At 39.8% G+C, this 15,682-nt stretch overlaps 1 protein-coding gene across 5 annotated transcripts in view; it reads left to right on the forward strand.

The window, feature by feature from the left end:
- The window catches only part of nectin1b (nectin cell adhesion molecule 1b), a 263,771-nt gene that overhangs the window by 217,260 nt on the left and 30,829 nt on the right, over positions 1 to 15,682 (forward strand). For all 5 annotated transcript variants that reach the window (XM_021319369.2, XM_036149602.1, XM_021319368.2 and 2 more), the window contains one exon: positions 9,723 to 9,824. In XM_021319369.2, coding sequence (XP_021175044.2) covers positions 9,723 to 9,824 — 102 coding nt within the window. The remainder of the gene's footprint in view (positions 1 to 9,722; positions 9,825 to 15,682) is intronic.

Below are 15,682 nucleotides of genomic sequence, written 5' to 3' on the forward strand. Positions count from 1 at the left end.
GGACCTGCTTCCACAAGAGAGAAGTCTGATACCTAAATGGTTTGCCTCCCATTAATGATTAATACTGTATTCTGTGGCGTTGGGGGTAGAGCCCGCGACCTACGTTTGGAGGCCTCAGTCCTCAAGGTGGCCGTCCCAACCCGTGGACCTTTGCTGCATGTCTTCCCTCTCTCTCTCAACCCAATTTCCTGTCATTTTATGGCCAGATAAAGCAGTGGTTCCCCAACCCTGGTTCTTAGGGACCCCTGTCCTCCATGTTTTAGGGGTCTCCTTGCTGCCACACACCTGACTTAAATGATGATAAAGACAATTCTGCAGCACTTGATGGCTGTAGAGGAGGTCGTAAAATCATTTGAATCAGTTGAGCTGGAACAGAGCCACATCTAAAACATACAGGACAGGGGTCCCTGAGGACCAGAACCTTCCTTTAGCAGTTGAGGTTCTACAGCAGCATCATAATTTTCTTGGTGGCGGCTCACCTCCATCCAAAGATCCGGTGTGCAGGGGTCAGGACGGGCTGGTGGTAATGTCACCCTGCACCAAGTTACGAAAACGCAGCGGCCATTAATGTTTACTGGCCTCCAAACCTTACTGATTGGACCTGCACCATTGGAGCAGAGGGCACAGAAATGAGGGTCGTGTCTGCAGGTGACAAAGGATCAGAGTCCTAACCAGGATGCCAGTGGCTTTATTTTTAATAGGATAGTTTTTATTAATAAAGAATGCCGTAACGTCATTACTGCTGTCAGTAAGTTCAGCAATTTAACTAAAAAGCCACCTGACATTATTCTTATTCCCATCTATTAATGATGAAGAATATGCTGTTCTGGCTTGGCCAAGGATCTTTTTATACAACAGGAGGCTGTTCTTCCACATTAAGTAAGGCTCCGCTAGATGTGTAAAGTGCTGTTTTCTCTTCAGATTCCCAGCATTGTGCTTTAAAGCGCGCAGCTCTGAATTAGACCAGGGATTATTACCTTCTTTTTCAAGTGGGATACATTGTCTCTACAAGTTGTCTCCGTTTCCAACAGATATAAAGCATTTATATAGATTCCTTTGTTTTGTTTTTTTTTTATTTGTTTTTTTTCCATCTGTTCAACCGGAAGGCCTGTGTGACAATTTTTGTTTGATTGCTACCTGTCCACGGATGTCCCTGGGGTCGCTCAGCCGCCGACTGAAAGCAGCTCAGACATTTATGATCAAGCAGACTAAACGTGACAACTACTGCGCCCCTGGCAAAACCTACAATTCAGGAAAAACAAACCAGGCAACGCAGGCAGATGGAGAAGAAGTGCATAGACGGAAGCTCTCATCTTCACCTCTGCAATGCCTTAATATGGCCACAGATATACGCTAGACTGATAACATGCCCATGCATGAGAGCCCTCTGTGCAGCTGACCCTAAATGAAATATGTATACCAGGCGCAGAAGCCGCCCTGCTGGCCTTAATGTTTGTTGCTCCGGGAGCCAGATAGAGTACAACCGTCGACGAGGCCCCAACATATTTTTTTGTCCGAATAAGTCTTGCCTCCATTTTATTACATCTAAAGTCCAGGGCTCAGCTCACTGTATGTCCACCGAGGCATTAAATTCTTCACCTTTTGACATAAAAAAGGGTCGCAGTACCCAACAGTGTATCGACTGGAGTTCAACTGCTATTGCTGACTGGGGGGAAAAAAAAAAAAAGGGAATCAAACAGCAGTGGGCAGCCTTTTCATCCCTTAAATTGAACAAGACATCGTTGGCTACTTTGAGAACTTTTTGCTTTACATTGCCAAATTCAAACAAGTGTTTAATAGGGGTTTTTTGCAGCTGTAAAAACAGCGGTTAATGCCTACCTGTCACAACGTGTACTGAGAGCCTGTTGTGAGTAAACCACCTTAAAAAGCCCTAAAAAGCCCCGCTCTGTCAGAGGCCCTGCACCCTGCAGGTGGACCGATCCATTAGGAGTAGGCAGTGGGGTCATTTGTTGTTTAGACAACCTGTTGAGAGGGAAAATTACACTTCTTTTCTGAACATACAGCACTTCTGGTTTGCTTCCGGGGGAATCGGTAAAAGCTTTGATCCTAAAGTGAAAACTCCAGATATATTTTTCCAGTCATAACTAGCTGCAACAGTTCTAAATATGTCAGAGTTACATCATATTTCTTTTTTATTTTATAAACTTGCCTTCAGGGAGTTAAATGAAGCCTTGGGTTGCATGCAAGTGCTTCATAACTGCTGCCATGTTGACATTGATATATATCAGTGTGTTCAGAAATCCTTTCAATGTAGTCTGTTCCTAATTCAAGTTCTAAAAAAGGGTAGTTTTCAATAATGATATACATATATATATATATATATATATATATATATATATATATATATATATATATATATATATATATATATATATATATATATACACACATATATATACATATATATACATATATATACATATAGAGTACCGTTTTCTTATTGCTTGTGGATTGGTTGTGATTTAAACAGGGATTTAAGTTGTTTAAACGTGGCTACACTCCGGGGCCGTTATCGCTGTGCCTTTGACCAAGTAGGGCCTGGGTTGAAATCCCAGCCTCAGTCTTTCTGCATCGAGTATTTATTCTTCTTCATATGTTCTCTCTGGTGACCAAGGCTTCCTTCGGCGGTCCAAAACTGTGACTGTTAGGTTAGCTGGTTCAGTCCATATTGCTCTTAGGAGTGACGGAGTGGTCGTCTATGCTGTGCCTCTTTGTACTGCCCTGTGATGGACTGGCGACATGTCCAGTGGGCTTCTAGCCTCTTGCCCCGTGACTGATGGGGATAGGCACATGACCTTACAATCATAACTGAGGATTTTCAGTAGACAAACATCTCCATCTGTTATAAACTACAAAATATCATTGCATCATAAGACGTTATATCCAAGTTTGCAATGTTGTTGAAACTTATTTCTGTTTATATGATTGTTTAAATAAGCTGAACAAAGAGCCTATTTTACTTTGTTTAATGTAAATGGAATTTCATTGAGGAAATGTAAATACTAGGTTTCCCCACTATGTTTCTGCATATGTTACATGGGTCAGTCCGCCTTCTCAGTGAAAGCATCACATTTATGGAACTCTTTGCCTCTGGAGCTTAAGTCACAGACTAATGTTCAATTCAATTCAATTTTATTTATATAGCGCCAAATCATGAAACATGTCATCTCAAGGCACTTTACAAAGTCAAGTTCAATCATATTATACAGATTGGGTCAGATTATACAGATTGGTCAAAAATTTCCTATATAAGGAAACCAGTTGATTGCATCAAAGTCCCGACAAGCAGCATTCACTCCTGGGGAACCGTAGAGCCACAGGAAGAGTCATCTGCATTGTACATGGCTTTGCTGCAATCCCTCATACTGAGCAAGCATGAAGCGACAGTGGGAAGAAAAACCACCCATTAACGGGAAAAAAAAACCTCCGGCAGAACCGGGCTCAGTATGAACGGTCATCTGCCTCGACCGACTGGGGTTACAGAAGACAGAACAGAGACACAACAAGAGAAACAAAAAAGCACAGAAGCACACATTGATCTAGTAATCTGTTCTACATTAGATGGTAGTAGCAGGTGAGTCGTCTTCTCTGGATGATGTCAAAGTTAACAGAACGCCAGACCAGGTGTACCTACTATGAAGAGAAAAGAGAGAGAACAGAAGGTTAAAGCAGAAATGACAACACATAATGCATAATTGAAGAACAGTAGAACTCAATATAGTGAGAAAATTAGATCCTGATATACTCCAGTAACCTAAGCCTATAGCAGTAAAACTATAAAGGTAGTTGAGAGTAACATGAGTCACTAGTTATAATTCTTGTCAAAAAGAAAAGTTTTAAGCCTAGTCTTAAAAGTAGATAGGGTGTCTGCCTCACGGACCAAAACTGGGAGTTGGTTCCACAGGAGAGGAGCCTGATAGCTAAAGGATCTGCCTCCCATTCTACTTTTAGAGACTCTAGGAACCACCAGCAGACCTGCAGTCTGAGAGCGAAGTGCTCTGTTAGGAACATACGGGGTAATCAGAGCTCTGATATATGATGGAGCTTGATTATTAAGGGCTTTATACGTTAGAAGAAGAATTTTAAATTCTATTCTTGATTTAACAGGAAGCCAATGAAGGGAAGTTAAAACAGGAGACATATGATCCCTCTTGTTGATTTTCATCAGAACTCTTGCTGCAGCATTTTGGATCAGCTGAAGGCTTTGAACTGCATTTTGTGGACTTCCTGATAGTAAAGAATTACAATAGTCCAGCCTTGAAGTAACAAATGCATGGACCAGTTTTTCAGCATCACTCCTGGACAGAATGTTTCTAATTTTGGCGATATTCCGGAGGTGAAAAAAGGAAACTCTGGAAACCTGTTTAATATGGGATTTAAATGACATGTCTTGGTCAAAAATAACACCAAGATTTTTTACTTTATTACCAGAGGCCAGGTTAATGCCACCCAGATTAAGTGATTGGTAAAGAAGTTTATTTTTTGAGGACTCTGGCCCAAAGATTAAAACTTCGGTCTTGTCAGAATTTAGATGCAGGAAATTTAAAGTCATCCAGCTTTTGATGTCATCAAGACATGACTGCAGTCGAAGTAATTGATTGGATTCATCAGGATTTATGGATAAATATAGCTGAGTATCATCAGCATAACAGTGGAAATTAATCCCATGCTGTCTGATAATTTTGCCAATCGGAAGCATATATATAGTAAAGAGAATTGGTCCAAGGACTGAACCCTGTGGTACTCCACAGGTGACCCTAGAGTTTGAGGAAGATTTATTATTAACATGAACAAATTGGAATCTGTCTGACAGATAAGATTTAAACCAGCCTAATGCTTTCCCCTTAATCCCTACAGTATGTTCAAGTCTTTGTAGGAGAATATTGTGATCAACTGTATCAAACGCAGCACTGAGATCTAACAGGACAAGTATAGACACAAGTCCATTATCTGAGGCCATGAGAATATCATTAGTGACCTTCACCAGAGCTGTTTCAGTGCTATGATGAGCTCTGAAGCCTGACTGAAACTCCTCAAGTAGGTCATTACTTTGTAAATGTTCACAAAGTTGATTAGCAACTACTTTCTCAAGAATTTTAGATAAGAAAAGAAGATTAGATATAGGTCTGTAATTTACTAACTCATCTTGATCAAGAGAAGGTTTCTTAAGTAAAGGTTTAATAACAGCTACTTTCAAAACCTGTGGTACATATCCATTTACTAAGGATAGATTAATCATGTCTAAAATAGTGCCACTGATCAAAGGGAATATCTCCTTAAACAACTTGGTTGGGATTGGGTCTAACATACAGGTAGAAGGTTTAGATGAAGCCAAAATTTTAGATAGCTCAGAAAGCTCTACTGCTTCTAAACAGTTCAAACACTGCGCAGATTCTAAAGATTCCTCCAATGCTGCCTCACTTACTGAGGACGAGGTAATCATGTTTGGGAGGATGCCAATTATTTTATTTTTAATGGCATCAATTTTATTTATGAAGAATCCCATAAAATCATTACTACTAAGAGCTAAGGGAATGGATGGATCAACAGAGCTGTGGCTCTGGGTAAGTTTGGCAACTGTACTAAAGAGAAATCTAGGATTATTTTTATTCTCTTCAATTAATGATGAAAAATATGCTACTCTAACTCTGCGGAGGGTCTTGTTATACAACAATAGTCTGTCCCTCCAGATTAAGTAGGATTCCTCTTGGTGTGTAGAGCGCCATTTTCTCTCCAATTTCCTAACATTGTGCTTCAAGGAACGCAGCTCTGAATTAAACCAAGGAGCCAGCTTCCTGTGAATAATCACCTTCTTTTTCAAGGGAGCTACATTGTCTAATGCAGAACGCAATGAGGAAGTCACATTGTTAGCAAAGGTATCGATTTGTGAATGGGAAGAAACAGCAATGCTGCCATCTACAGGGCATTTCTGCAATACTGAGGATATTAAGAAGGGGACAGACTCTTTAAGTTTTGATACAGCATTATCCGATAAAAATCTACTATAATGGAACCCTCTTTTGGGGGTGGAGAATTCAGTTAGATTAAACTCAAATGTTATTAAAAAATGATCAGACAGGACAGGGTTGTGAGAGAATACTGTTAATTCTTCACAATCAATGCCATATGTCAGAACAAGGTCTAAAGTATGGAGCCGAGAGTGCGTCGGTTTATGCACATTTTGAACAAAACCAATTGAATCTAGGATAGTTTTAAAGGCTACACTAAGGTTATCACATTCAGTGTCAACATGGATGTTAAAATCACCCACTATAATAACCTTATCAGTATTTAACACCAAATCAGATAAGAAATCTGACAACTCATCCAAAAACTGAGTGTAAGGGCCTGGTGGACGATACAAAACAACAAACAGAAGAGGTTTTATTGCTTTGCAGTTTGGATGAGGGAAACTGAGGGTTAAATGTTCAAAAGAACTGTAATTATTAGTTGGCCTGGGACTAATTAATAAATCAGACTGAAAGATAGTTGCCACTCCTCCTCCTCTTCCCACAGATCTGGGAATGTGGAAATTTGAATAACTGGAGGGGGTTGACTCATTTATACTAACGTAGTCCTCTTGTAGCCAGGTTTCTGTGAGACAAAACAAATCAATCTGATTATCAGAAATCAATTCATTAACTAACAAAGTCTTTGGAGGGAGAGACCTTATATTTAATAGACCACATTTTATTATTTTATTTTTAGGTTCAAGGTGAACCATATTGATTTTTATTAGGTTTTTATGATTTGTTCCTTTTAGATCAGTTTTTGATCTGTTAAGTTTTGGCCGTGGGAAAGACACCGTCTCAATAGGATAATGGGTGGGTAACAGTACAGAAGCTGCAGAGAGGTGTGTTAAACTACGGCTCTGCTTCCTGGTCTGGACCCTGGGTTGTCAGCATTTAGGAGAACTAATAAATCCGGCCAGATTCCTAGAAAGAAGAGCTGCACCATCCAAAGTAGGATGGATGCCGTCTCTCCGGATCAGACCAGGTTTTCCCCAGAAAGTTCTCCAGTTATCAATGTAGCCCACGTCGTTTTCTGGACACCACCTAGACAACCAGCGGTTGAATGATGACATGCGGCTAAACATGTCATCACTGGTCAGATCAGGCAGGGGACCAGAGAAAATTACAGAGTCCGACATAGTTTTAGCAAACTCACAAACCGAAGCAACACCAACTTTGGTGACCTCTGATCGGCGTGACCGGGTGTCATTACCGCCAGCGTGAATAACAATTTTGCGGTATTTACGCTTATCCTTAGCCAGTAGTTTTAGGTAGGATTGTATGTCGCCTGTTCTGGCCCCTGGTAGGCATTTAACTATGGTCCCTGGTTTCTTTAGTGCCACATTTCTCATTATGGAGCTGCCAATAATTAAGGTCGGCTCCTCGGCGAGATTGTCGCTCAGAGGGGAAAATTTATTAGAAACGCAGATGGGTTGGTGGTGATCTGGGGTCTGTAATCTAGAGCTATGCTTCCTACGAACTGTCACCCAGCCAGCCTGGTTACCAGGCTGCTCGGGTGCTACTGTTTTAGGTTCGCTACGTGAAGTTACTCTATGCGGCTCCGCGCTAGCAAAAGAGCGGCTATCAGCTGGTTTTTCAACAGCACGGAGCCGGGTCTCCAATTCTGACACCCTCGCCTCCAAAGCTACAAAAACACTACATTTATTACATGTACCATCATCACTAAAGGAGGCAGAGGAATAACTGAACATCTGACACAGAGAGCAGCAGATAGGAGACTTAGTCAGAGCCGGAGAAGCCATTATGAGGCTAAGGCTTGGCTAGCGCTAGGCTAACGCTAGGCTAAAGCTAGGCTAACGCCCTATTATCACGCCAAAGAACAAACCGTGTGAAACACGAGGAGTTCCCAAACGTGATGAGCAGCCACAGACAATGTTTTAAAAGTGCTTATGTTTGGAAACAGATGTTACAGCAAAGAGGTTTAAAGATAAAAAGCGAGAGAGCCTGGAGCAAAGCTCGGTCGTTCACACAGCAACAACAGGAAGTGACGCAATACGCCTTACCGCAAACAGGAAGTCCGTGTTTACGCATGTTAAACTTTTCTCCACAAGATTGAAAAAATGGCTCAAAGACAATCAAAAGTGTGAACACTAAACTGGCTTGTACTGTATTGTTTCTTTTTAATTGTCTTGTTTTTTATGTATTTGTGTGTTTTTACTAACCTCCCTCCCCGTAATGCTTACACCTTTTAAAAGCCTAACCAGGGACGAAGGCTGCAAATTAGCCCATGGCTACAAGCCTTATGTACTTGGACGTCGGCCACCTGTTTGGTTGCAATGTTTAATTGTACTGTCCCTGTCAAATAAATAAATAAATAAAAACATGTTATAAGTATTGGTCAACATTATCAAAAAATTATAAATAAAAAAATGACTTGAACATAAACTTGGTTTTCACTTTCCTTGCAAATAAAATGTCAAATGTGTCTTCTTCATTAGGTTTTAGCCTGTTGAATGAGCCTAATAGCTCATTACTCTCTGCAAAGTAGTTAAAGCTCAGCCAGCTAAGATGGAGGGCTTCTGTGAACAGGAAGCATCTAGTCAGATGGAAGTGGGGCCAGCAAAAAAAGAGAAGACAAAAACTTTCCCACCATGTAGTGTTTGCCACTATGAGTTTTTATTTATTGATTTACTTTTTTTTTTTTTTCAGGATGACATTCAGTAACCAGGCCAAAAACTTAAATTTTGGTGTCATATGACCAGAACACCTTCTTCCTTCTATGTCCCTAAACATCACACATGACTTCTTATATGTTCTTTCAACAATGGCTTTCCTCTTGTCATCCTACCATAAAAGCCAGACAACTGATAGTTGTTCTGTTGACTAATTCTCCAACCTGAGCTGTGGGTCTCTGCATCTCCTCCATGCCGCTTTATTAACCTGGGGATGTGCTCCTTTGTTTTTCGCGAAGCTGCTTATTTAATAATGTTCTTTGACAAACCTCTTAAACCTTCACAGATTAAATTTCACACAACCTTTAGTGAAAATTATTTGTTATTATTGAATATTTTTTCGCCGCATTGGAGAAAAGAGGACAAAACCTTTTGGAGAATTACATTTTTCAAAACACATTTTTTTTTTCAAAACTTTTACATTTTGCTTCACAGTATGTGATTGTAAGATGAAAAATCTTAGACATTAAAAAGTTCAAAAGTTTTTAATGCTTGATCCAAGAGTTATAAACACTACAAAACATCTGTCAGCCAAAGGTCAGTTAGTCTATGCTGTATCAAATCCCACCTTAAAGAATGAAATAAAACCTCTGTAGCTATGTTGTGCCATTTTCCTCCAGCTTTATATAGTTGCTTCTGCTCTGCTATTTCAGAGATTTGCATCATGTATTTCTATGATATGAAAGTCATTAATTTGACAAAATAACTGGCGCAACAGTTCAACACTGCAGCTGAAAGTTTAAAATACTGTCAAACTGTAATCCTTGTCAGATCTGAGATTAACAATGCCAGTTTCTGCTCATTAGAACCCACAAGGAAACACAAATGTGAGCAAAATAAGTCAGAAACTGTCAAATTATTGTATTTTTATCTTCTTGTGTTGTTACTTTAAAGCAATGAATATGTTATTAAAGGTCGCACTTCCAGCGATGGACTAATTACAGGGCTGACCTCTTGAGGAGCCCCTGTCATGCTGACCTCTTGCTGTTTCTTGCAGGTGGTTCACCTCGACAAGGATGAGGAAATGCAGAAGCTGCCTCTCCAGCCCCCTTATTACGATATGGCGCCCTCCGAGTCGACCCCCTTCACTGATAAACCGGTGAGTGCTGATGCCACAAACGGGTTCACCGTAACTGCTGGGTTGCTGCGATCGGGTGTAATTTTTAGAGAAAGGGTGACCTTTTGTTATCATTATGCCTGGAGTCGATAATTGGTTTACAATGTTGAAAGCCTCCGCAAAGTCACAGAGGATCTCTTATTTTTGCTTGCCTGGTGTTACAAGTAAAAGCTGGCCTGCAAATCCGCAGGGGGGCTCATCTAAGCTCCTTACCTCATCATCTCCATCAGCTTCTCTCATCTTCTGTGTAAACGTGGCAGCACCATCCCTTTCTCTCTCTCTGTATCGTCTTTTGTTCTGACCGCGCTGCTCACCCCGCCCTCCCCCGCTTTTGAACCCCCTGCCTCACCTCTCCTTCGCTCCATGTAATCCACTATAATTACCTGTGGGTTTTGCCTCGCAAGCATGTGCAGATAAGTTGCAATATTGTGGTCCACAGACAATCGCCACCATCGTAACGTGTTTGGCTTCTTGTGTGCGTCTGCAGACCTTTGTAAATGTACCTCGGTGGCTCGAGCTTGTGTGCTTTGCTTTTGCACAAACACGTGTGAACGTTCAGGCTTGTGTGTGGTGGCTGTGACCGCTCCTGGTTAATGTGGACACTTTATGGCGCAACCATATTGCAGTGAACACAAACTTCTTTCTTTGACGTATCATTATTGATTGTAGCTAATGCTAATATATGTAGCACATTGCTAACAAACATCTGTTGTCGCAGTAGACGGGAATGAATGATTTGCTTGCGCAGAAACTGAAGACAATAACGTCCAGATGCCATATGGAGTTTCAGATACTATCAAACTGCATTTTAAAATGAATAACCTATGCTTTTTTATTTAAGATAAGTTTAAAAGAAATTGTTCCCAAATTATCTGAAAAATGTTTCTTGTAACTTTGTGATTTTTGTAATGACTCATCCACAAAACTTAAATATATTTTTGATGGAGTTTAAGAGATGGACAAATAAATAGTTGCACTTAAATTTCAGGAAGAAGGAAAATGGTACATTGTCTTACGAATGTGTTGCAAACAAAAATCTAAATGTTGTAGCGCGTAGCCTCCTTCAGCCTCTTTTTACTCTGATAGCCATTAATAAATTCTGGTGCAATCATTTGCCTTCAGGGCTCACCTAATTAGAAAACAGAGTCTATGTCATCAATCAAAGAGAGCATTAATCAGAGAAGCAGCATAGGAGCCCATGGTAACACTGTAGGAGCTGCTGAGATCCATTGTTTAGGTGGAACTGTTGACAGGATAACTATTAGTCATGCACTGCACAAATCTGGCCTTTTACGGAGGAATTGCACGAAGAAAGTGATAGGTGAAATCAGGCTATGAGGCATCCAGTCTGTAGTTTGCTACAAGCAATGTAGGGAACACAGTAAAACATATTGAAGAAGGCATTTTAAACATTTACGTCCTCTAAGTGTCCAAAGTTGGTAGGGACCATACTTTTTTTTATTTTCTTTTCTGCAGCAAAAGGAGATGTACTCCAAGTGCTCAATAAAAATGGATGCACAACTTTAAATATTTTTCTTTGTAAAACAGTTTGAAAATACTCACTTCCAAACTGTGCGTTACTTCATTTTGCCATATGGGTCCCTCCACAGCACAGTGGGCTAAATTCAGGTGTCTTTTGTATGGGGAGCCTGGGATTAAATCCCAGTTTTGTCAGTATCTCTCTACTGTCTCCTCGTTCTTTCAACTTTTCTCCCTTTCTTTGTTTTGTTCTCATTTCTCTGTCCTCTTCTACTCTATCAATGTAGTGTCCATATAAACATGAATTATTCCCCACATAATAAAACTATTTACATATATAAATCAAGCAGAGCACTATGACGAAAGCGATAATGCTCCAGTGGTGACAATAAAATCTGTTGGGCTCTTTCTGGCATTAAGACAACAATTGTTATTGCCACATTGCCAGACAGGACACGAAAGAAAATATACCAGTTTGGTCAGAAAACATAAAACCCCTGGATAACATGCATAGGACTAAGTGGATGTGTTTTTCCAGATCCAGGGGGGCAACATAATCCGCGTTGGATTATGTAGATCTCTGACTGCTTCTTCACAATGTCTCTGGACGCTTGACTCTGTCTTCCTCTCTTCTCTGAGGTTCATTACAAACTCCATATTGTCTACTCACCATTGATCTATATCCACAGGTGGGATGGTCTAGTTTGGCCACCTGAACGTTTTCCTATTGGCTAACTTTTATCTATAAGGCCTTACCTGGACTTCTGTCGGCCGCTATCTCTGCTGCATTTGCATTGAAAAATGCCGACTCTTGTATTTTTAGTTGGACTGAATTGGGCAAGGCTTTTGTTTACTCTGCTTCCTCCTCCTGGAACTTGCATTGCATATAGTGCTTTTACCTCCAAACTGAAAGTTCTTGAGGTTGATTCACTTGCATTTACCTGTTTTCCATAGTTTGTTGTTTTCTGTTAACTGTGTGACATCTTTTTTGTGTTTTAGTTGTTGCTCTTTGGTCAGGACTCCCTTTATCAAAGTTTTTGTTCGTCTCAATGAGATCAGTTTGTAAAACTATTGATGCAAATGCATTGTGGGACATATATTTCCACATTTCATTTTATTTTGTGGTATATGTTAGATGTGAATTCAGAAAGCATTCTAGTTTGTTCACCTAAATCATTCATACAACTTTGGATGCACCCCCCTTATAGATTTGGAAGCCTTTTTGCTTCAAGACTGAAGGAGAATCTCACTTTTCAAGCCTGAATCCAAAGACGCACAATGATTTAAAATAGAAACACAAAGGCAAAATCAATAATTTACAAGAGATCTAAGCTCTCAAGTGTGTTCTGCTTCATGCCCACATAAAAAAAAAATCTGATTATATTCTGTGTGACTTCTTGAGTTTTAATCTTTTCATAACACATTGTTAAAAATAACCCGGGCTCTGGCAGTGAATATAGAACTGAAGCTGGAAGAAATTAGGCATAAACACAAAGCTTTTTTGAAAAAGTTAAAGTTATTTGTTTCATGCTTTCAGTTAATCTATTAAAGTGCCAGTTTACAATGCAAGTTATTTCAGGGCACCAGAGAGATATAAAAACATATTTTTTAAGGGGACATATCATGCTTTTTAATGCCCTTCCATTTCACATTTAAATAATATAGTTGTGGTCAATATAAACTGCAACTTTTCCTTAAATATAAAGTGCTTTGGTCTAAAATGCTCGTTGTTGTTGCCCCACAGCCCTACTTTTGACCCTCTCCCAAGGTTAATTTGAGAGCAGCCACCGTCACCCACCCATCACAGTGTTGCAGGTCAGCCTTTTGTTTTTCAGCGTGGGATGGTGCAATGCCATAAGAAAATGATTTTCCCAAATTGCCCTTCTTCAACACTGTGTCATACACAGTTTACGTGAGCCAGCCCGCCACAATGGAAAGATCCCAGATCATGATGGACACCCTATAGCTTTACAGAAAACATCTCCAGTGAGAGCTACTTGTCATGCAAGTAATGTTGGAAGCCATCCGGAACGTCCTAATAATTTATTTCTTGTCAAAAAAGAAGAAAAAAAACTGTCTTAGTCCACCTGTCTTTGTCCAATTTTTGGTGCTTCTATAGCAAAGTTAAATTGGGAAGGTTTTTGGTGTGGGATGGCAAATGTCCTTTAAAGACATGTTCTGTTCTTGAAGATCTTATCTTTAAGATGCTTTCTACATTCTGATTATTAGGCTGCAGTTGGCCTCAGTTTGTACCGAGGATCAGCCTGTGTCTTTGAAGTCTTTTAGATTATCCAACTCATGGCAATAAAAATTTATTTTGGACTTGCAATCTTTTTGTCTCATAAAAATAATTTGTATCTAACCTTACCAGCAATGGTGCCTTGCTTCTGCAATCCAACAATCCATCTACATTCAAACTCAGAAAATGTTTCTGTATTTGCCTTTGTGTCTGTTTGAATGCCTTAAAATAAGGTGTTTAGATGTTGGTGTATTTTATGGACTCTTTAAGCCCAACGGTCTTAAATGTGTGATTAGCTGAGAAACTATTGGAATTTAAACGCAATGTTCAATAACTTGTCTAATTCTTTTTCCTATCTTGCACTTGTTTCTTTTTTCTTTGTTATTTGAAACTCTTCTCTACCAGATTTTTATCCAGGAGTGTATTTTTAACCATTCATGATGAACGTTTATTTCTTGTAAGATTAAGGGAACAAAGTAAAGGATTTTAAATCCATTTCTACATTTAAATCGATTCATGGCCTCATATGTGGTCTGTCAAGAACCCCAGCTGTCTTTTAGTGATGTGGTCACCAATTTCTGGGGCAACAGCTTTTGTTTACATCGGTGATTGGGATGCTGTGCTGTGAGAGATTGAGACGCAGATTGCTTGAAAAATGGACCGTACTAAAGAGAAAGGTGAAGGACTCTACAGAGACAAGCTTGACCCTGAACAGGATCTAGAGCAGGGGTCTTCAATTCCGCCCCTTCGGTGTCCTGAAATGTTTACATGTGTCCCTGGTCCAACACTCCTGAATCAAATGGCTGAATTATCTCCTTAGTATGCTGTCAAGTACTTCCGAGTCCAGCTAATTACCTCATTATTTGACTCAGGTGTGTTTAACAAGGGACATGTAGAAAAGCTGTAGGACACCAGAACTTGAGGGCTGGAATTGAAGATCCCTGGTCTAGAGGGTCTCTTTTTTGACTTTGCTTGCTGCCTTCAGCTGGCTAGACTAGTGCTAGCAGTCTGCTAAAAGCTCCATATAGAACAACATAAGCTTTCATTCAAACTTATGTTGAAACACACACATGTATCGGGATATGGTGTTGAAAGTGAGATTTGGTCATCTCACAGCTGCCACCCAGAGTTCATTCAGCATCTCTTTGACATTTCAATTATCCAAGCTCCCTGGCTTTGATTCCTTGTTGTTAAATTTAAAAATCTTAAGCCATCACTCCTTTTCCCGAAGTGATCACATGGACGAGTGTGACAGTCACAACAGGTTTGCACCATGTCTTTAAAGTTTTTAAAAACTAAAGAAGAGAAAACAGAGACAGCCTTGTGGATGAAGGCCGTATAAACAAACATAAGCCGGTTTCCAGATGCCCAGGTATCCCACAATGCATTGTAGTTGTTGTATCCCCTTTTCAAGCTCTATTGTAAAGTTTCAGGTCTTGCCATTTTGGGTCATGCTTCTGTTGCCAGGTCGCTTGTTTGATTCCTAATTAGTCCAACTCAGACAATGATACTGAAACCCATCTTGCTTCAAATATGCTTCTGACTTGTACATTTTCTTATTAAACAAAATAAATATCATAAAACATAAAATAAATAACACACTGGAAGCTGAGAAACTTCTGTACTCATCTGTGAAACTTCACATCTCTACTTGCTATGCTTGCCCTGGAGAAAAGCAGTAATATCAGCGAATGGAGGTGTTTGTGAATAACACAGTGGATGCTAATAGAATAAAGTCTTTCCAGCCGTAGCTTGCTCATTCTGTTGCTGTTGTATTGACGAACTTTGGAGCAGCTTCTTTCCTCGGGGTGTGAGAAGGAAATCATCCTCCACACTGCACCATGAAAATAGTTTTATTCTTGGACTTGATTATTTATTCATTCATGTATAAATAGTTGTGGGTGTAGTTTTACAGAGCGATGTAAGCTGCACAATGATTCTTAAACGGAGTCTTTAATCTTGAACCTTGAACCGTTTATTTATTTAAATTATCCTGCAGCCTTGGCTCTCAGGTTTACAAGTTCATTTAAATGCCGGTTTTAAAGACTGTGGGTTTTTTTTGTGTTGTTTTTATCTGATTTTGGTAAAAAATTTAGAAGTCTATTCACATTCTGTGGTCTTT

This window comes from Fundulus heteroclitus, chromosome 18, assembly GCF_011125445.2.
Source record: "Fundulus heteroclitus isolate FHET01 chromosome 18, MU-UCD_Fhet_4.1, whole genome shotgun sequence".
NCBI lineage: Eukaryota > Metazoa > Chordata > Actinopteri > Cyprinodontiformes > Fundulidae > Fundulus > Fundulus heteroclitus.